The sequence below is a fragment of the Erpetoichthys calabaricus genome, chromosome 13, assembly GCF_900747795.2.
Source record: "Erpetoichthys calabaricus chromosome 13, fErpCal1.3, whole genome shotgun sequence".
Lineage (NCBI taxonomy): Eukaryota > Metazoa > Chordata > Cladistia > Polypteriformes > Polypteridae > Erpetoichthys > Erpetoichthys calabaricus.
The window spans coordinates 87,923,712-87,946,016 of record NC_041406.2 but is presented as its reverse complement, the minus strand read 5'-3'; the positions used below and the strand labels follow the sequence as shown (position 1 = coordinate 87,946,016).

The window sequence follows — 22,305 nt, the reverse complement described above, 5'->3', positions numbered from 1 at the left end:
TCAAAACAGACACAGAAGCCTCAGGAAATCTGAGAACAGAACGTGGGCCTCCATGCCAAGGTCAACAACATAATGACATCCATGGACCCCCAAATGGATGCCCTTGATAATCTGAGTGTACAAAGATCTAAGAGCTCTGAGGTACCAGACTGCCCTCCACACTTCAAGATGATCTTCATCCCTCACCATGGAAAAAAAAAATGAGAATATCTGTAAGGTGAATATTTACTAGCACAAGATAAGGGAAAGACTCCATCCTCCATTTGAGTTTCCAGACCTCCTGAAGTGCACATTTTGTGACAACACCTGACCGACTCAAATTACTTGTATTTATCCATGAATTATTATTATTATTATATTTTTTTTTTCTAGATGAGTATGCTGTTATAAAAACCTTCTTCCCAACAAGCACATGAAACAAAACATCCAATTAATAATAAAACATACTTGTTTTGGGGCATCTGCAGAGGTGGTGTGAACTTCAGAACCTCGGAGTCCATTAGACTCAAAAACCACTGTGGGAACAAGGGGGCTCATTAAAAATCTAAGATTTCAGTTAGCGAACATTATTTTGAGACCATTACAGATTACCATCACTAGGAAAAAAAAAAGTAGCCTGTGGACTGAAAATACCAATTTAACATGACACTTATACTTACAGAGTATGCTAATGGCAGCCTGGGGCCCCTGCCCTTTTTAATTTAGTCATTTATGCTGAAGAAAGCAATCACTGACAATGTTAATTATAACTTTATGTGTAAAAGAGGACCACTTCTTGCATTACTTACCATTTGGCCTCTGTCACTTTGCATCAGACTAGCTTATGTATGCATCATTCACACTTTCTACAAGTAAGTCGCTAGTCTGAAGTGCGCCAAGGCCCGGAATGGAAGGACTCTGTAAATTTGGAAAGGATACCTAACACATCCTAAAAGAGGCAGCACAAGCAGACAATTCAAGAAAGGATATACTTGTATAACACCAGGGTAAGTCAAAAAGGCAGATGCAAGCGAGTTAATATTCCCAGAAATGTCTACACACTAAGACCGGATGTTCATTTGCTCCACTGGTGCAGTTGTGAGATTGTCAGTTGGATAAAAACCGAGTGTCTCGTCCATAAGTGATAAAGGTATGGAATGCTCTGCCAGTGAAAATTAGGTTAGTTTCTTCAACTCAAATGTTTAAATCTTAAAGACTTAAAACACACTGTTAACAACACTTTTCGTGAAACTTGCCTTAATTCTACACTTTCTTACGCTTGTTTTATTTCCTTTATTGTACGTATAGTTCGTGGATGCAGCTGACTCGAAATTGTATGGATTTGGTTAATATTTACACTTGTTTTTGATTGCTTTTAACTGTATATGAGTAACTCTGGTATCAATTTTATTAATAATTTATTAATCTTGTCATATCCATTGTTTTTCTGTTTTCTTCCCGTGGATCAGCCCAGCTGTGGCACGCATCAGCCCGCCTCTGACGCCCTACCTCCTCTCCCCATCGCAGTCTAGCAGCTGGCTTAGAACTGGTGCGAACCAGGGGAATCCGACTGTTTAATTAAAACAAAGCATCGCGAGAGCCGGAGAGTGGTGTTGACGCGATGTGATTTCTACCCAGTGCTCTGAATGTCAAAGTGAAGAAATTCAATGAAGCGCGGGTAAACGGTGGGAGTAACTGAACAATCTATTAAACTGAACAATGGGAGGTCTCTCCGACCTGACTTGATTTTGATCAAGAATACCAATGCCATTGTCACTGACCTCACCGTAAGATACAAATTCAATTTAGAACAAGCTCTAAGAGCTAAGTTCTCAAAAGAACACAAATACGAAAGTATCTCTTCATTCGTAAAAGAGAGTTACGGAACAAACAATGTTCAGACATTTGGCATAGTCATTTGAGCGAGAGGGAAGTGGTACGATTTTAATAACAAACCACTTAAACTAATTGGACTCTCCGCATCCAGAATTCGGTCCTTCTCCAAGCTTATGAGCAGGAGAGGCTTACTTTATTCACTTAATATGCTCACTGCCTTCTCCAGATAAGCTTGGAGAAATAATAGATCTGGTTAATTTGGTTTAATTGGCAACCATTTGATGTAAATAGTTATTTATTTGATTAAATTTATTATTTGGTTAATTTAATTGGCATGCTCATACCATACATGACCAGTGCGGACAATTAACCATAATCGATATACAAATTACCACTTTCAAACATAATCTAAGTGATGACTATCACTCTTTTGCATCAAAATTTGCTTACATCCGTCCGTTAATGAGGTCAAACTTGCAACAGGCTTACTCCATCCTACCACCTCCTATGATCTTAACCATATCATGCAGAGGATTGGGACAGGAATAGTACCATAACAAGGTATCCCAAATATAGGTCTTCTTGACCACTGAATGAAAAATGTCTCCTGAGCAGTATACCATCGAATGCCTCCCTGGCTGCGTTCCATTGAATGCCTCCCTGGCTGCGTATGAAATCTACAGGAATCTTGTGATGATTACTTTCCCCCTAGCCATACTTCGGCGGCTATGCTGCCTCGGATGCGATGGGGTGCATGCAACTTCCCTTAGATGACATGAGGACTAGGTTAGTAAGAAGGCCGACCTGAGGGGCACGGTTGACGAGCAACAAACATAACTCGGAAAAGGCTTCACCACGAAGCTCTTAACTAGCCAAATGCCTCATCATCTAATTACCATTTCATATAGAGCAGGGGTGTCAAACTCCAGGCCTGGAGGGCCGCAGTGGCTGCAGGTTTTCATTCTGACCCTTTTCCTAATCAGTGATCAGTTTTCACTGCTAATTAACTCCTTTTCCCTTCATTTTAATAGCCCTGTTTTTAAGGATTCAATCCTCTGAATTGATTTGTTTCTTCATGAAATGGCAGACAAATAGAAATGAGACATGAAACGAGCCAACAGATGTGCAGCTAAACTGGGATTTCAAACTCCAACCAATTTCACTCCAACCAATCTATTAATGAGAAGCTCATTCTTGCTATTAATTTAGTCCGTTATTTAATTTTGTGGCCTGTTGCTGCTCTCATTCTGCCACAGAAGACATTTCTAAAACTGTTGATTTTCTGTTCGTCAAAATGTTTTGGTGACCTGAGAGATCAACCTTACCGAGACCTTCACTTTTCTTTATTTTCAGATACTGCGTGAACGGGCACAGGTGAGCTGGTCATTGGCAGCTCGTTGTCACATTATTGTTTGGCTGCTAATTAAAAAAAAGACACAACTAAGGGGCCTGAGTCAAGTTAATTAAAACTAAAGCAAAAGAAGTTAATTAGCATTAAAAACTGGTCACTAATGAAGAAGATGGTTAGAATGAAAACCTGCAGCCACTGCGGCCCTCCAGGCCTGGAGTTCGACACCCGTGATATAGAGGATTGGGACAGGAACAGTACCATACCAATTGTGCTCTTGGGCCTCCCTGGCCGCGTACCAAAGAAAGCCTCCCTGGCTACGTATCCCTTTGTGCCATCATGGCTCTGTAGCTGTGAAAGCCTCCCGGGCTACGTATATAATTGGGCCTCCCTGGCTGCGTACCGATGAAAGCCTCCCTGGCTACGTTCTAAGGGAATCTTGTCGGCCTTCAAACTAACCTAGTCCTCACATCATCTAAGAGAAGTTTGCAATGCACCCCTTACGGCCAAGAACAGCATAGCCGGCTTGGTATGGTTTGGGGGAAGTAATCATTACAAGATTCCCTTAGAAAGTAGCCAGGGAGGCTTTCATCGGTACGCAGCCAGGGAGGACCAGTTATATACATAGCCCGTGAGGCTTTCACAGATACAGAGCCATGATGGCCCAAATAGATACGTAGCCAGGGAGGCTTTCATCGGTACGCAGCCAAGGGAGGCCCAAGAGCACAATTGGTATGGTACTGTTCCTGTCCCAATCCTCTATATGAAATGGTAAATAGATGATGAGGCATTTGGCTAGTTTGGAGCCCGTTACCAGGCTTATTCCGAGTTTTATAGTTGCTCGTCAACTGTGCCCCTCAGGTCGACCTTCTTCCCACCAGACTTGTCCTATTCCCTCAAACCATACCAAGCCGGCTATGATGTTCTTGGCCATAAGGGGTGCAGGCAAACTTCTCTTAGATAACATGAGGACTAGATTAGTTTGAAGGCCGACCTGAGGGGCACAGTTGATGAGCAACAGTAATAACTTGGAAAATGCCTCACCATGAGACTCTTAGCTAGCCAAATGCCTCATCATCTAATTAGTGACACGCATGAATGGATGAACAAGATTCCCACTGTCCCTACCTACTATCTAGCGAAACCACAGCCAAGCCTATGAAAACGTGTTATAGAAATAAACGTTGTTGTTGTTTATAGAAAGGACATGCAGGTTAGGTTGACCAGTGTCTTTAAATTGTGTGAGGGTGTGTGCCAACCCAGTGTCTGGTGCCCATGAAACACAGCATGTGCGTGGTAAGCAGCGTGGCATAGCGGTGAAGGCTTTGGACCTCAAAACCTGAGCTTGGAGGTTCAAATCCCACTACTGACACCATTGTATGAGCATAAGCAAGCCACCACACCTGCCTGTGCTCCCACTGGAGGAGTCTTTCCAAGGAATGTAACCAATCATATCTCAAATACTGTAAGTCGCCCTTGATTAAAGGCGTCAGCCAGTATAACAGTATGTAGGTGTTGTGGCTTTGGAATGGAGCTGCAGAGCAGGTAAGTCTATGGGTGCTTTTTGATTTACACAATACAATTATTTTATGGCCACCACCTTTGTAATCCTTGCAGACAAAACGGAAGTTTTGATTACATGAAATATGGATCTTATTAATATCCCCAATAAAAATATATTCTGTACATATGTAATAAACAGCCATTTGTATGTATTCGCAGCCGTCTAAATGCATTCACTTTTATCCAATAACCATAATAAAATTGTCGGAAAGCTGCTGCTTTTTTTTTCACTGACCCAGATGCAGAAGATATTTTGTTTCACCCCCCTCACCTAAAAATAGTGACATATGTTGAAATGGACATTTTGATTTTCATACTGCTGGTAGCAATGGACCTCATTAACATGCACAATTACATCTCCCTCACTGACATCTGATTAATAATGTATAAAGTTTTGCACAGGTCAGTATCACCAGCAGATATGTTTGTTTAAAACCTAATGACTGCATTCCAAGGAGAAAGGTTGTCTTTCTCTCCCTCGCCGAGTGTTCACTTGCCTACTGTGAAGAATATGCCATCTTTCACTGTGCAGATCACCACGTTGTAAACTGTATAGCTGGGGTATAAAGACTCGAACGTGGGAACTGCCTGCAATATTTAATAATATATATATGAGATATCTGTATATTGTAAGTATATGTAGAATTCTGTATGTGTCTATGCAGGTGGTGCATTGGAAGCACAGCAGCCTTACAACAAGGAAATCTGCATTCAATTGTAAGGTTCTCCTCATAAGGAACTGGCCTGTTCTCTCCACGTCTATGCATGGAGAAAGACATGCAGGTTGGGTGGACTGGCAATGCTAAATTGACCCCTGGTGTGTGTCTCTGTGTTCACCCTGCAACGGACTGTCTAGGAATTGTCCTGCCTGGTACCAAATGCATGCTGGGATAGGCTACAGCTGCCGCATAAATATATATAAAAATATATAACTTATATACTGTACATCAGTCAGTCATTTTATAAACCGCTTAGTCCTGAACAGGGTCACATGCTTCTGTGGGAGACTCTCCCAGCTAGCATAGGGCACATGGCAGGAACAAACCCTGGACAAGGAGCCAGTCCATCGCAGGCGAAAACACACACACACACACCAAGGGTTAATTTAGCATTACCAGTCCACCTAACCAGCATGTCTTTGTTTCCAGAGGAAACCCATGCAGACAAAAGAAGAACATGCAAACGCCATGCAGGGAGCACCTGGGACATCAACCACAGCGCTACTACTGTGCCACCATGCCACACATTTATATACAGTACGCATGCAGTAAAGTATCTAAATAAACTAAAAGGTGAAGTCTATTACACTGGGATTGGTCTGCCATATGAATTTATATATTATGTATAGGTATAAATACAGGTATACATATAAAGTGGATAGACATAATATATACAGTATATATATATATTACATATACACACACACACTCATATATAAATATATATACACACATATATACAAGGAAAAAAAATACATATATACATACACACACACACACATATATATGTATATATATATATATATATTATACTTTTATTATTTGTTTTTTTAATTGTTTACTTTAAGTCAAAAAGTGTGTTTATACTTATTCCTGGACTTGTATATGATGCAGCTGATTGCCAGAGCCACAAAACCTACAAATTATTACTACAAGGCTGATGCCTTTATACAAGGTGACTTTCAACATTTGAGTTACAGTTGCTTACATTTCTTATTTATTCAGTGGCACAGTGCTGCCTTTCAATTAGGAGACAGGTGGTTCAATACGCAGGTGCTTCTGCTGTGCAGTTTGTATGTTCTCCCTGTGTTCATACAGATTTTCTCCCACAGTCCAAAGACATGCAGGTTAGGTAGATTAGTGATGCGAAATTGGCCCTGATGTGCGTGTGTGTGTGTTTGTGTGTGTATGTTCACCCTGTGATGGACTGGTACCCTGACCAGGGACTGTCCTGACTTGTGCCCAGTGCTTGCTGGGATAGGCTTCAGCTGTCCTACAACCCTGTTCTGCATAAGCAGGTTTAGAAAATGCATTGGGTATCTATACACAAACAATCTATTGAAGTGATATATGCAAAATACACCCACAGACATATACAGTAAAATGTATTAATATACTGGGAGCTCGAATCTGTCTCAGTGGCACTGGCCTGGCATATGGATTTATATAGTATATATAAGTATAAATACATATGCATGAAAGTGTACATGGATGGAAATAATTACACATATTGGATAATGTCAGCTTTAGTGAAAGGCACTATATAATAGATAGATAGACCGAAGTGAAAGGCACTATATAATAGATAGATAGATAGAAGTGAAAGGCACTATATATTTATCTATTATATAGTGCCTTTCACTTCTATCTATATAAATATATAGTGCCTTTCACTTGACAGATAGATAGATAGATAGATAGATAGATAGATAGATAGATAGATAGAAGTGAAAGGCACTATATAATAGATAAATATATAGCGCCTTTCACTTCTATCTATCTATCTATCTATCTATCTATCTATCTATCTATCTATCTATTAGATAGATAGAAGTGAATGGCACTATATAATAGATAGATAGATTTCACTTCTGTCTATCTATCTATTATATAGTGCCTTTCACTTCTGTCTTCTGTCTATCTATCTATCTATCTATCTATCTATCTATCTATCTATCTATCTATCTATCTATCTATCTATTATATAGTGCCATTCACTTCTATCTATCTAATAGATAGATAGATAGATAGATAGATAGCCATATATAAGCATTGGTATGTGTGACTGACACTGCAGCTAAACTCCAGCAGGTAGATTGTGTATGTGTATGTATATATATATATATATATATATATATAAATATATACATATATATATATATATATATATATATATATACAGTGTGTGCTTGTTATATATTCATATATACATATACACCATACTGTACCATTTTCTAAGCACTCTTAATCCTGAACAGGGTTGTGGGGGGCTGGAGCCTACCCCAGCAAGCACAGAGCACAAAGCAGGAACAATCCAGTCCATTACAGGGTGAACATAAAGATAAACACACACACACACACACACACACACACACACACACACACACACACACACACACGCACGCACGCACGCACACACACGCACACACACACTACAGCCAGGTTTTATATATATAACACATACATATATGTAGGTCATTACATACACATGGTATTTCTGTATAGTTGTTTGTCATATTCAAATCTCTGACACAGGCCATCACTTCTATCACGTGAAATGTAAGAGTTCCTACCTGTGTGGGATCTCACGTGGGTCCTGAGATGGCTAGGCTGACTGAAGCTTTTCCCACATTCTTTGCAGATATACTCTCCTTGTCGTACTTGTGACCTCAGCATCGCTGTGGTTCATGGAAAAAAAAAGTTATAAAAGAAAACATTATGCCAGGGAGATGGGGGGTGGTGGGGGGGGAGTAGGAAACATCATTAGTATGTCTAATGTGTCATTGTGTGAGGCTACCTTCAGGCTCTGGATGACAACTGTCAGCCTTCATCACTGCAGTCGCTGACAGGCCAGACACACACAGGACTGCAAGAATGCATAAATTACAGTGAATTAAAAGATTCACCCCTTGATGTGCCCGCTCCAGGACTGGCATGTCAGGTGTGAGCATTTCAGAGCAGCTGGATCCACTCCTCAGCCATCACCCAGCTTTGTCAAGTGGTACATCAGGCAAATCAAAGTGACGCCACCGTGACAGAGACAAGTCGCACGGATAATGGGAAGTGAGTGGAACCAGAACTCGACTGTCCCCCCTGGGTAGGGATACCTAGGAGAGAAATGCTGAATGAGTGGAGCCACGACGGGCTGATCAAACCTCTAGCCTTCTACCTGCCTGCTGGGGCTGTGCCGACCTCAGACCTCGCAGGCATGGGCTAGAGACATCTATGAATGAATGTGTCACTGCCAGGACAGCACAGCGCCCTTCTGTTGGCCTTGGTAAACATGTTTCCTGGGCCATTAACATTTGTGGAAAACTACTAAAACATCCTCGTTTATAAAAGGTCACCTTATTGCATCTGACTTAAAGGGCTACAATAGAAAATGATGATGATGTCTTCCACAGCATGTGAACGGGGACTTCATCTGTCTGTCTGCATCCTTAACCTGAAATACACAGCGCCCGTCGTTCTTTTTATTTTTTTTTACCCATCACTATGTATTGTTAGGCATAAATTTTGACGACCTGACCTAAACCAAGCAACATCAGAAAGGAAAATAAAAGGAGTAACCGAGAGATGCTTCCCTTTGCAGGTTTCATTCAAATTTGGCTAATTTTACACATCTGAGTCACGAGGCCACCATATCAACAGCAACAGCACATGTCTCTGTGACACACTACTTGGACCTTTATATCTGGCTATAATGTGTCCCGGAGACACGTTTTGCTTGATTCATTAAACACGGTAATTCAAGAAACAAACACTGTCAGGCCACGTCACGTTCACAGCGATTTTCCACTACAGCCTTCATTTACATAATCTTAGCGAGTCAGAGGCAGTGTCGCTAAACTCCCGTGACACGCAGCCCCCCAAAGTGTGACATACCCTGCGCTTCAGTGCAATAAGACTCGCTCAGGTTTGGTTTTGGCATTAATCGTAGGGGTGGTCTCTGCGTGCATGAGAGCTGACAACTAATCAATGCTCATCCAGACGTACAATTCATATAATGCATTGACGAGGGTGTGTTTGGACCTCACAAACAGAAGAGAAGCTCGTCTGCGTGATGGCTCGTGTTTTACGGAGCACAACAGAATAGAAAAAGAAAAAGACAGAGGGGCAGCATGTTATTGGCTGCCAGAAAATGCAGCGAGCCCAGCTGTACAAGAAAGTCGGCACTCGGACACTAAATGTGACATGCCCAGAGATTTTTGGCTGTGTAAATCGAGATGGTCCAGCAATTACAGTCAGCATGTACAAAATACCAAAATGACTAGAAGTCGCGTACCGTGTCATCGCCTTTAATTTTGTACTTAAGCTCATGATTATTTCTGCTGCTCTGTGCCTCATTTAACTTTAGGGTTCTAGAATGAGATTAACGGTAAATTCGGCGTATATACAGTCATATGAAAAAGTTTGGGAACCCCTCTCAGCCTGCATAATAATTGACTCTCCTTTCAACAAAAAAGATAACAGTGGTATGTCTTTCATTTCCTAGGCACATCTGAGTACTGGGGTGTTTTCCGAACAAAGATTTTTAGTGAAGCAGTATTTAGTTGTATGAAATTAAATCAAATGTGAAAAACTGGCTGTGCACAAATGTGGGTCCCCTTGTCATTGTGCTGATTTGAATGCCTGTCACTGCTCAATGCTGATTACTTACAACACCAAATTGGTTGGATGAGCTCGCTAAGCCTTGAACTTCATAGACAGGTGTGTCCAATCATGAGATATAAAGGTATTTAAGGTGGTCAATCGCAAGTTGTGCTTCCCTTTGACTCTCCTCTGAAGAGTGACAGCATGGGATCCTCAAAGCAACTCTCCAAAGATCTGAAAACAAAGATTGTTGAGTCTCCTGGTTTAGGGGAAGGCTACAAAAAGCCATCTCAGAGGTTTAAACTGTCAGTTTCAACTGTAAGGAATGGAATCAGGAAATGGAAGGCCACAGGTACAGTTGCTGTTAAACCCAGCAGGTCTGGCAGGCCAAGAAAAATATAGGAGCGGCATATGAGCAGGATTGTGAGAATGGTTACAGACCACCCACAGATCACCTCCAAAGACCTGCAAGAACATCTTGCTGCAGATGGTGTATCTGTACATCATTCTACAATTCAGCGCAATTTGCACAAAGAACATCTGTATGGCAGGGTGATGAGAAAGAAGCCCTTTCTGCACTCACACCACAAACAGAGTCGCTTGTTGTATGCAAATGCTCATTTAGATAAGCCAGATTCATTTTGGAACAAAGTGCTTTGGACTGATGAAACAAAAATGGGAGTTATATGGTCAAAACAAAAAGCGCTTTGTATGGTGGAAGAAGAACACCGCATTCCAAGAAAAACACCTGCTACCTACTGTCAAATTTGGTGGAGGTTCCATCATGCTGTGGGGCTGTGTGGCTAGTTCAGGGACTGGGGCCCTTGTTAAAGTCGAGGGTCTGATGAATTCAATCAAATATCAACAAATTCTTCAGGATAATGTTCAAGCATCAGTCACAAAGTTGAAGTTACGCAGGGGTTGGATATTCCAACAGGACAATGACCCAAAAACACATTTCGAAGTCTACAATGGCATTCATGCAGAGGGAGAAGTACAATGTTCTGGAATGGCCGTCACATTCCCCTGACTTGAATATCATCGAAAATCTATGGGATGATTTGAAGCAAGCTGTCCATGCTCGGCAGCCATCAAAAGCAACTGAACTGGTGAGATTTTGTATGAAGAATGGTCAACAATACCTCCATCCAGAATCCAGACACTCATCAAAGGCTATAGGAGGACAGCGTCTAGAGGCCGTTAGATTTTCAAAAGGAGGCTCAACTAAGTATTGATGTCATATCTCAATTGGGGTGCCCACATTGATGCACCTGTCTAATTTTGTTATGACGCATAGTGCATACTTTCTGTTAATCCAATAAACGTAATGTCACTGCTGAAATACTACTGTCTCTATAAGGCATGACATATATTAAAAGGAAGTTGATACTTTGAAAGCTCAGCCAATGAGAAACAAAAATCCAAAGAATTAAGAGGGGGTCCCAAACTTTTTCATATGACTATATCGAACATTCCATCCATCCATCTTTCTGAAACTGTTTTCCTATTACTGAGCCACACTGGTCCCATCAGGTACAAATCAGGAGCCCATAAAGAATGGGATGCCAGTCCATCACAGAAATTCATAACTATGGTGCCTGTCTACCTTCAAACGCACTCCATCAACGACGCACTAGAAGAGCTAGTTTACATTTAGAGAATGCCAAGCTATTTATTTCCTCCATCTGCATAAATAACGGTACTTGTGTATGCATTACTCTGACCTTGAAAAAGTGAAATGTAATTCCTTTTTAAAACAAAAAAGTCAAAAATTAACTGTCACTCATGCGTGTCAGAGGATCACCTTTCAGGTTTATCAGAGGTAAGTGATGCCACCTGTCACACACGTGCGCATGGGAGGCAGCTAAAGGGTCTAAATGAGAGTAATTCCACACAAGACCAGGGGGTGGCGGAGTGCACTGACTGTTTCTTTCACTTTCCTGCAGACTGTTGACGGGAAATTCTGCCTGGCCCTGATGACGTCACTTCCGGTTCAGGGCCTTCCGATGACATCACTTCTGGTCCAGGGCCTTCTGATGACGTCACTTCCTGTGTAGAACCTGTGAACGAAGAGCCTTCCGGTTCCAGCCCTTTTGATGATGTCATGTCCGGGTCCGAGCCTATGGAAGAGGAACCTTTCCGCTTCTGCCCTGGATGACCTCACTTCCCTTGCTGGTCTTTAAAGCTGCCATATTTACCCTAACTCATCAGTTCTGTTTTGGACATCAGTGTGAACAATTTATCCTTTTGCAGCTAGGAAATATTATGCGGGTGGCTGCCCCAAACCTTTTTATGACTCTTGTGTCTTGTTTTTTTGTGACACACCCCAGGAGCGACAGAGAGAGAGAGAGAGAGAGAGAGAGAGAGGGCGCATTTGCTAACATTGTCTTGTCTTTTGTCACCCATAGCAGTGAGAAGACTCTCAGTGAGGTCAGCTGACTCCGCCCCTGCCAGCGGGTGGACTGTAAAAGAGCATACGCCCCCGAGAAAGGGGTCTCATTTCGGAACCGAATTGCCCGCAGAACGGAGCTCCCGGCGTAGACCTGCTCTATCAAGTGAATACGTTTGAAAGAACGTCACCACACAATCAAACCACAAGGTAACTGCCCCCTGTTGGCCTTGCCAACACCTCTTCCAGCAGCAACTCCAGATTTTCCTAGGTGGTCTCCCGAAAAATTACTGGCAGGGCCTGAAAATGCTTAGTTTTTTGGTTTGTTTTTGTTTTTTTTCACCTTATACAATTTCTTGTATTAGGAATTTGTTAGTTTTAAGTGCCTTGAGCATGGGAAAGGCGCTATATAAATAAAATGTATTATTAGTTTTCACACACCCCTTGGGGTCAGAGCGCAGGGTCAGCCATTTTACAGTGCCCCTGGAGCAATTACAGGTTAAGGGTCTTGCTCAAGGGCCCAGCAGTGTAAGATCTCATTTGGCAGTGACGGGGATTCGAACCGGCAACCTTCTGAATACCAGCGCAGATCCTTAGCCTCAGAGTCACCACAGCTTTAGATGCGGTATGGCCATTAATTGACTACGATCATTGCCACCAGTATTAATCCTTGATTTTTATTTCATATACTTTCCAATTAAGAATTCTGTTTTGACTTTTTGACAATGATACGCCTTTTGATTCCAATCTCCACCTTTACAGCTGCCTCTCTCCTGTGCAAGCAGTATAAAAATGGCTAGGCAGAGATTGGAATTCGGTCTTCTAGACAAATGGAGGAGCAGTGCTAACTGCTGCACCACCAGTTCCCCCTTGAATAATGCCATTCACTGTGCAAAAAGCGGTATTGGATTGATGTGTAACAGAAATGGTGCACTGCTCTTCATCCAATCAGATTACAGAAAATTGCCCTGCAGTAAAATAATGTCAAATCTTTGCACACAATTCAAAGAAATAATTTCACCCGCTGTACATTATAATCTCCATTGGGATTTCTTCTTTGTCACACGCTTTACTCGCATTTAAAATCTGTCAAATGTCTTACCTGTCTGGTCAAGCATGGGACTACCGGAACCCCAGTGATGGTATAGGCTAGCCAAATCTTGCGAATGACAAGTCTTAAGGAAAGTCAAAATGTCCCCATGGGATTTAGGTCCTTCAGAAAAAGGTTCTTGTTTGGTGTGTGCCGGCAAGCCGAGGATCCCCGACGCAGGGCCAGAACGCATCTGTGGGCTTTGCGAAAGGCGCCCACCGAAACTGTAGCTCCGGGTCAGATTTGGCTCTTTCAGAGTCTTTGTCTGAATGGACTTTGGGGATACCTCCTGTCTGTTTTGCAGGCCGGGCGCAGTGTTCATTTTGACTTTTGTGGGCTCCGTCACGCCATGCTTAACAGAAAGTGCAAATCTTAGACCTTCTTGCGGAAACCCAGCTTTCTCCACGGCCCTGCCTCCGGTTGACGTCGTAGCAAATGGCCGCTGAGACGTTGTGAAGTTCCTCTCAAAGGCGCTACTTGGGGCAACTTTGGGGTACATCTCCAACTTTGGCCTCTTCTGTGGCTGTTCCCCAACATACAGATTCTTGTTGATGCAAGGTTTGTGTTGCATGGTTGTATTTTGGCCAGAGACCGATGGGCTCCCTCGGAGTGTTGCGCCAGTCTCTCTTGCTTGGGACGCAGTGGGTAAGTGGGGGGCGGAAGCTGCAATACTCGTTTTTGGGTTCTGTAAGCTAGTCTGTTGTGGCGCCTGGGTTCGGGATATTTTAGGAACTACAAGGGGATGACAGTCTTTACCCTCTAAGACAGGTGGAGGCCCGGTGCGCCGTCTTTGGCTTGAGTAAGCCAGTTCTTCCTTCGGGCCTTTGAATCCATTCTTCGGAACCCACTTGGGAGCCACTGATTTGGAAACTTTGTGAGAAATTCTTTGGTGCATCCACAGAACTTCGGGATAACGGGTGGTGTGAGAGCAGCATGGACACTGGTGTACGGCCAAATCATTCTGCTGGGATGAGGTAGGTAAATCCTTCCGCGTGCAACCACTTGCAGCCAGATTTAACGGAATGGTGGCGCTCGTTAATGTTTCACTTACTCCTTGCATGCCTTCCTTATCAATTTCCTCTTTGACTTTAACATCTGCCCGCAGTTCCAAAGTTCTGAGGTCAACAATATTATTAAGTGCACTGGGTTCCGATGGGGATGGGAGCTTTTCTTTGGAGCATTTCGGGGAGCCTGAAAAATGGCAGCTCTCTTGTGAGGGAGCTTGTTCTCGTTTCACCAAGCTGTCCTCTTCCGTGTCCTCCTCTTCGTACCCTTTAACACTGTTTCCTTTCAGCGGGTTCTGGGAGCCTGCTGCAGATATGGCTAAGGGTGTATTACTTCTGCTGTTGGCACTACAGGGCTTGCTGGCGACGTCGCCTCTTCCTCCGTGATGGTCTTCCATGTGCATTATTAATAGTGACGCTTCATTAGTCACGTAACTACAATGGCTGCAGGAGTATGGCTTTTCATCTGTTAAAACAGAAAGCAAAAAAAAGAGACGTGAGAACATGTAAAAGTCAACATCACCTTCATCACACATTTTAACTGTAGATCTGTAAAGTTAACTTTAAATCAATAAATGTGCGGACCGCCGGGTCTGTCAAGATCAGCTTCAGCAGTTTATGTTTTACATGCAGCAAGTGCTGGAGCTGTCATTCTTCTTCTCTGGATCACATCTGCAATTTGCTTCACAGTCAGAAGATGTTGCTCGTTCTTTCAGTCATGCATTCATTTTCCACCGCTTACGGGGTCACGGGGGCAACAGTCTTAGCAGTGAGGCCCATACATCCTTTTCCCCAGCCACACTTGCCAATTCATACTGTGGCATCACAAGGCATTCTCAGGACAACTGGGAGATATAATCCTCCCAGTGAGTTCTGGGAGAGCGAAGGGCAGGAGCATGAGGGAGCCAGTGCGATGGAAAGGAAGCAGGTGGACGGGAATGGAGTCCTAGGGGAAGCAGCGTGTGGGCAGTGCTCAAGAGGGGCCTCAAGGTTGAGTAGGAATAACCAGCATATACCAGCGGACTCCCCGTGTAAGTCCGGGTAGGTAGGTAGGTAGGTAGGTAGGTAGGTAGGTAGGTAGGTAGGTAGGTAGGTAGGTAGGTAGATAGATAGATAGATAGATAGATAGATAGATAGATAGATAGATAGATAGATAGATAGATAGATAGATAGATAGATAGATAGATACTTTATTAATCCCAAGGGTAAATTCATATACTCCAGCAGCAGCATACTGATAAAGACACTATTAAATTAAAGAGTGATAACAATGCAGGTATACAGACAGACAATCCATCCATCCATTATCCATCCCGCTATATCCTAACTACAGGGTCACAGGGGTCTGCTGGAGCCAATCCCAGCCAACACAGGGCGCAAGGCAGGAAACAAACCCCGGGCAGGGCGCCAGCCCACCGGACAGACAGACAATAACTTTGTATAATATTAACTCCCCCCCCCCCAAGTGCAATTGAAGAGTCACATAGTGTGGGGAGGAACGATCTCCTCAGTCTGTCAGTGGAGCAGGACGGTGACAGAAGTCTGTCACTGAAGCTGCTCCTCTGTCTGGAGATGATTCTGTTCAGTGGATTCTCCATGATTGACAGGAGCCTGCTCAGCGCCCGTCTCTGCCACAGATGTCAAACTGTCCAGCTCCGTGCCTACGATAGAGCCTGCCTTCCTCGCCAGTTTGTCCAGGCGTGAGGCGTCCCTCTTCTTAGTGGTAGTGGGAGTCGAAGGGGTGGAGGTTTGGTGAATCGGCATAGGATGGGCTAGGGGGCCACGAGCAGGACTGAAGGGTGTCTGCGCCTGTTGGGTGACGTCTCTCCAGGCTGCAAGATCCAAGTGGGATAAGCCAGAGGGACGTCAATTTTACAGGGAAGCACTGTGTTCGGGGTGGGGGGGGAATCTGTGATTTTAAAGAGGTGACTCCTGCTTGATTTAAAGTCCATTTCAATGAATTTATTTATGGCTTTGTTGTTAACCTCCACAATCACTTGGACTTTTTATGTAATGATCTCTTGAATTTTAAGCACTGCAATTTGGACCCTGATCTGTTTTTGGGGTTTAATAATAACACCTTTGCACTTACCTCTTTGCTTTGTGTGAGTGTCCTCATCTGCTAGGCTCATCCCTCAGATATGTTTTTGGCGGTAGCGGGATCAAGAGGCTCCCAGAAGGACCCGGTAACGTGGAGATCGACCCTTACCGTCTAGCAAATCTGCAAAGGCTAAACTTTATTTTGTTTGTGGTTTATTTTGACCTGCCAGTTACACAGGGAACACTATGGTGCCCCAGCTCTTTATCTGGGTTTCTTATTAATTCTTACACCATTTAAGGTGTGTCATGGACGGCTGGGGTTTTTGCCTGGCCGAGAAGCCTCGTCGCTGAGAGGACCGGTGGGGGAGCAAGCGTGGGCAGAACATTACCTCCCCTGGGACATTAGATGGCAGCCCCCATGGATTGCAGTGGTGCCTTGGACTCCCGCAGGGCTTTATGGGAGATGGAGTTGAATAAAGCCCTGTTGCTCCTAGGCTCGTATGGGCAGTTAATTCACCTCAATGACTGGAAGCAGGTCATCAAGCACTTGGAGCACTTCCGGGTAACATATAAAAGGGGCCTACAGATAGTACTCGGGGAGCCAGAGTTGGGAAGAGGGAGACGAAGCTTGCCGAGGAGGAGTGGAGGAGAAAGAGAGAAAGAAGAAGAAGAGAGTACTGTGTGTGTTTGTGCTTAGTGGGACTGAGTTGTGGCTCGTGGGAATGGGGAAGATGTTGCCCACAAGTGAAGAAATAAAAGTAAAAAACTCCTGATTGTAAAAGTGTGCCTTCGGTGTCTGCCTGTGTCGGGTTGAGTGGCTACTATGCCCTCTACTGGTGTCACACTGGCGTAGTCGGCAGGATACATGGCTGTCTGAAAGGCAGGGACCTGCAATTTGTAAGTCTTGTGGCAACCTGACACAACAGGTGGGCTGAAATGAGCATGGGAAAAGTGCTATATAAATAAAACACATCATTATTATGACTAAATCTAAGTAGTCAATGTAGACCTCACCGTTAAACCCACTTGAACCACACATGGCATTAGCAGGTCCTTATAATGAATGCCTGCGGTGGGCTGGCGCCCTGCCCGGGGTTTGTTTCCTGCCTTGTGCCCTGTGTTGGCTGGGATTGGCTCCAGCAGACCCCCGTGACCCTGTACTTAGGATATAGTGGGTTGGATAATGGATGGATGATAATGAATGCATGGGAGCTAAAGAGCCATCACTTTCCTTGCTAAAACAAAACTTTTAAGACATTGATAATTAAGCAGTCCAGATATACTTCATCACTACCTTCACACACACACCCAGACGTTTTTCTTGAAGCAGTACCTGTGCAGTGGCATTTGAAAAAGCTACAAATATATACATACTAGGGGGGCCAAGTCCCCCTGGCGCCTTTGGTGCTCAAACCCCAGTTGTGGCCAGAATATTAGTAAAATCTGTAAATGTACAAAAGAAAAATTATAATTTATTGGAGTCAAAATCACGAAATTCTATAAATATGCAAAAGAAAAATGAATTATTATTTAATGGAGTAGGTGGCACAGTGGGTAGCGCTGCTGCCTCGCAGTTAGGAGACCCAGGTTCGCATCCCAGGTCCTCCCTGCGTTGAGTCTGCATGTTCTCCCCGTGTCTGCGTGGGTTTCCTCCCACAGTCCAAAGACATGCAGGTTAGGTGCATTGGCGATTCTAAATGGTCCCTAGTGTGTGCCCTGTGGTGGGCTGGCACCCTGCCCATGGTTTGTTTCCTGCTTTGCGCCCTCTGTTGGCTGGGATTGGCTCCAGCAGACCCCGTGACCCTGTAGTTAGGATATAGCGGGTTGGATAATGGATGGATGGATTAACGGAATAAAAATCATGAAATGAGAATAAAATATTTACTCTTCTTACCGATTGGAGTATTCCAGTTAAACTGAGGTTCACTATGCTCGATGAGTATTTATAAGAGGCTAAATAACAAATCCATTTGTTTTAACTGACATTCAAAAACTTTAAAAAAAAAAATGACTCATTTAAATAACAGGAAAAATCACGTGAAAACTAAAGTGGTATGCAATGGGTCATCATAACTCGACCTTCTTGATATTTTAGTTTATAATTTAAAACTGGAATAAGAATCTGAAAATCGAACAACATAACATTAAAGTTTGATAAATTCTGAAAAGAATGATACCAAACTTATATATGTAGGTTTTAAAATAAGACCGATTTAAAGTGTGACAAAAAAGTCACATAAAATTGTTGCACTTTTAGGCTTAGGATTTTATATACAGGTAAAATTCCGTTACAACGAAACGTTCATTACAACAAAGTATTTTTATGCTCCAGACAGTTTCCCCATATGACACGAGTCTATAGAAATCTCATTACTACGAAGTACATTCAGCAGATACTTTCATTACAACGAAGTGAAATGCCTGAATGAATCCTCCACCGAGCAGTTAGTTCTGTGGTCGCAGCCAATGTTCCCTCTAAGCTGAGCGCGTGAGCGATCGCTCACACGAATTCAGAGCGTCGCTCATACTTCCCGCATGATCACTCATTCCGACGGCATCGCTTGTACTTATCGCACGATCGCTCACTCCAACCGTCGGAGTTGGTGCTCATAAATTTTTGGCTTAAACAAAATGTCGCTCATAAACAATGTTTTTTGCTCACTATATGCTGCTCCTTAGAGGGAACATTGGTCGCAGCTCAGTTGTGCACAACGATCCCCAAACACAAACATTGTCAAAAAAAATTCTTTCTTTGAACTTTGCTAAAACTGTTTTTTTGCTGTTTTTGTTTTCAGTGATACCTTTTGCTTATCGCTCGTCGACATTTGGAAAACATCCATTGGAATTTAACTCATTGTCACCCTCCTACAGAAACGGCAGACACGAAAAAACGAAACAGTTCATATTAGAAAAAAAACTTTATACATTTTTGCAGCTCTCGATTGCGACAAAAAGAAAAAAAAGACGTTGCCAGTGAATTCGGAATTTCGCCATCGACACTGTCAACTTTCTTCAAAGACTGAGCAAAAAAAGAAGAAAAATCTCGGGTCGCAAACGTATGCGAACTGCTGCATTTGAAGACGTGGAAAAAAACATTTTTATGTGGTTCAAGAAACATTCCTATTAATGCAGCACTCATTCAAGAAAATGTGAGGTTTCTAAACTCTCTTGGGACCTCCCACAACTGGACAACACGCCGAACAGCGTCCCGAAATGCGATCACCACGACTGTGGACGACTGTTTATATGTTGCTGGGGCAACAGCAGGCTCACAGCTGTGCTGCGTCTCTCCACCGAAGCAAACAGAAAAGATCTCGACGGGTGATGCAAGGAACATTGTAAAAGCAGTGAACAGGATTACTTGGCCACTAACCTGGCCACGACCCTGCCTGACTGCTGTGTCTGTGTATAGGAGAATGGCAGATCCCGCTACAATAAATAACCGTGCTGTTCCTGTTTCAAGCTGAATAAAGCTGGTTTTGCTAAAGTACTGAGACTCAGCCTCGTGTTTTGGGGTGTAAGACAGGGACTTATAGCGCGACCCCGATCTTTTAGGATTCGCTTCTGTGGCACCTCACTGTACCGCAGTGAGCCTGCTGTTGCCCTGCCCCGGCAACGGACAAACAATCTTACACAGACGCGACAATCGCGCTTTAAGAAGTACTTCGGCAAGTCGCCCCGTTGGGTGGGGAGTGAGGGGGATCCCAAAAGAGTTCAGAAACCTCAAAATATGAAGAAGAAGAAAAGCATGATTCGGCTTCTGATTGATAACTGTGTTGCCCACAACATGCTTCCACATTTAGATAATATTCGCATTGAATTCCTCCCACCCAATTGCACAGCAGTGCTTCAGCCACTGGATTTGGGCATCATTCGCACCCTGAAAGTGTATTATCACAAGGAAATGCTGAGAAACATTCTCGTCAGCATAACTTGTACACAGGAGGAGATTAAAATTAACACAAAAGAAGCTACTGAAATGATTGCAAATGCCTGAGCACAAGTTAAAGAAAATGACAAATACAGAATCTCATTGTCTCGATGCATGCTCAATAATCCAGATAAGGAAATTCTAGAAAGTTGATTCAGTTCATCTGGACATAGTTCTTTTCCTGGGAGATATGTTACATCACTCATCCATGTGACTTCCTCAGTCAGTTGTCACTTGGATGAGTGATGTAACGTATCTCCCTGGAAAAGAACTATGTCCAGATGAACTGAATCAATGTTCTAGAACAGAATCTCATTACTACAAAATTTTCATTACTACAAAATATTTTTTAGGTCCCTGGAAGTTTGTTGTAACGGAATTTTACCTGTATATAGAGTAGATAAACATGCAGATATTACACCATCTTACACAATGCTACTACATCACGATGCACTATATGACCAGCAGGTGGCAATATTGGACCACAACACTGCACTAAAAGCCTATTATCATTATCCGACAGATAATAAATGACTAATGTTCTTAAAATGGTTATGTTGTTAAGTAAATACATTTCTACTTTGTGATTATTTAAATTATGATGAGCAAATTGACTCTTAAAATGTGCCAAGTTATAAAACCTTTCTGGCACCATTCAATAATTAACCACAGGACTAATCTCTGTTATCCGGGCAGATTTTATTAAGTTACAGAACAACCATATTAATCATATTTATCACACAATACCTTTTGTCTTCTAGATTGCAAACAAAAAGATCAAAATCAATTCAGATAAAGAAGCCTTGGTGGTTATTTCTCTTGCTTACACTACGGAAGATTTATTCACAGCTACTACAAAATTGCAGTAATAAAGAATGAGACCAGAATGGAAGCTGCACTAATGAAATCTACCACTAGGTGGCAACCAAAGACTGATTATAAAGCTCTCTCCAAGTCACAACTCTCAAGTGTAACTAAGGCACACGGCACTCCTGATGTGTGCCCAGTGCGTGGCTTTCTCTATATAAAGCAATAATTTTCACAGGAAAATATTGTACGTCATTATTTTATTGTGTGGAATGAAATTGAAAAAGAAAAAAACAGGTCTTCGTGCAAAAATATATACTCTTCATCTGCAATTAAGTGCTTAGGTGGGAGGCAGAAATGAGCACAAAAACACAAAATCATTATCTTTGGAGAGTGAAAATCTACTGGAGCAATTTAGTTCAAAATCAATAGGCTTCTAGCATTTTAAAGTGCTAATAACTGTGCCAAGTTTCAGTCTGACTTGGCGATTGGTTTTTGATTTATTGTGTCCACAGATTCTCGACCTGACACACACACACATACACAACACTCTCAAAAGTGGTCACATCACTTCCTGGGATGTGTAAAATGTGCAAATACATTTAAATTTAAATCCATCACAGCACTTTCCCTTGGCATATTGTGGTCGTCGGTGGGAATGGGAATGACAGGCTTATACAGGTGAGGTCAGGTCAAGGTGGGGGGCATGCATTGATACAGCATGTTGCCGCACCCACCACACGATGACACAGCTCGGGATCCTGGTTGGCAACCTCCCACCCCACACTCCAGAAATGATCGTTTATCTGTCGCAGCCAGGTGGTCTTGGTCTGGTCCAGCCACTCGGATCCTCAACAATAAAGATCCTGTAAGCATGATCACCCTCTGGGATTCGCACCACATGGCCATAGTGCCGTAACTGATGCTCCCTCACAATGCAGGTAATGTGCCTCATTCGGTACTCCATGAGCAACCACTCATTCTACACAAAGTCAAACCATAAGTA

The 22,305-nt window shown here is 43.0% G+C and overlaps 1 protein-coding gene and 1 long non-coding RNA gene across 5 annotated transcripts in view; both read right to left on the bottom strand.

Moving 5' to 3' along the window:
- LOC127530057 (uncharacterized) overlaps positions 1–22,305 on the bottom strand; it is a 530,810-nt gene that overhangs the window by 259,543 nt on the left and 248,962 nt on the right. The gene's annotated exons all lie outside the window — the stretch shown is intronic.
- znf516 (zinc finger protein 516) overlaps positions 1–22,305 on the bottom strand; it is a 168,627-nt gene that overhangs the window by 16,349 nt on the left and 129,973 nt on the right. For 2 of the 4 annotated variants that reach the window (XM_028817208.2, XM_051935703.1), the window contains exons 4-6: positions 13,530–14,987; positions 8,019–8,123; positions 448–515 (exon numbers count right to left, since the gene is read on the bottom strand). In XM_028817208.2, the coding sequence (XP_028673041.2) occupies positions 448–515; positions 8,019–8,123; positions 13,530–14,987 (1,631 nt within the window). The remainder of the gene's footprint in view (positions 1–447; positions 516–8,018; positions 8,124–13,529; positions 14,988–22,305) is intronic. The other 2 variants (XM_051935701.1, XM_051935702.1) reach the window with 1 other exon arrangement.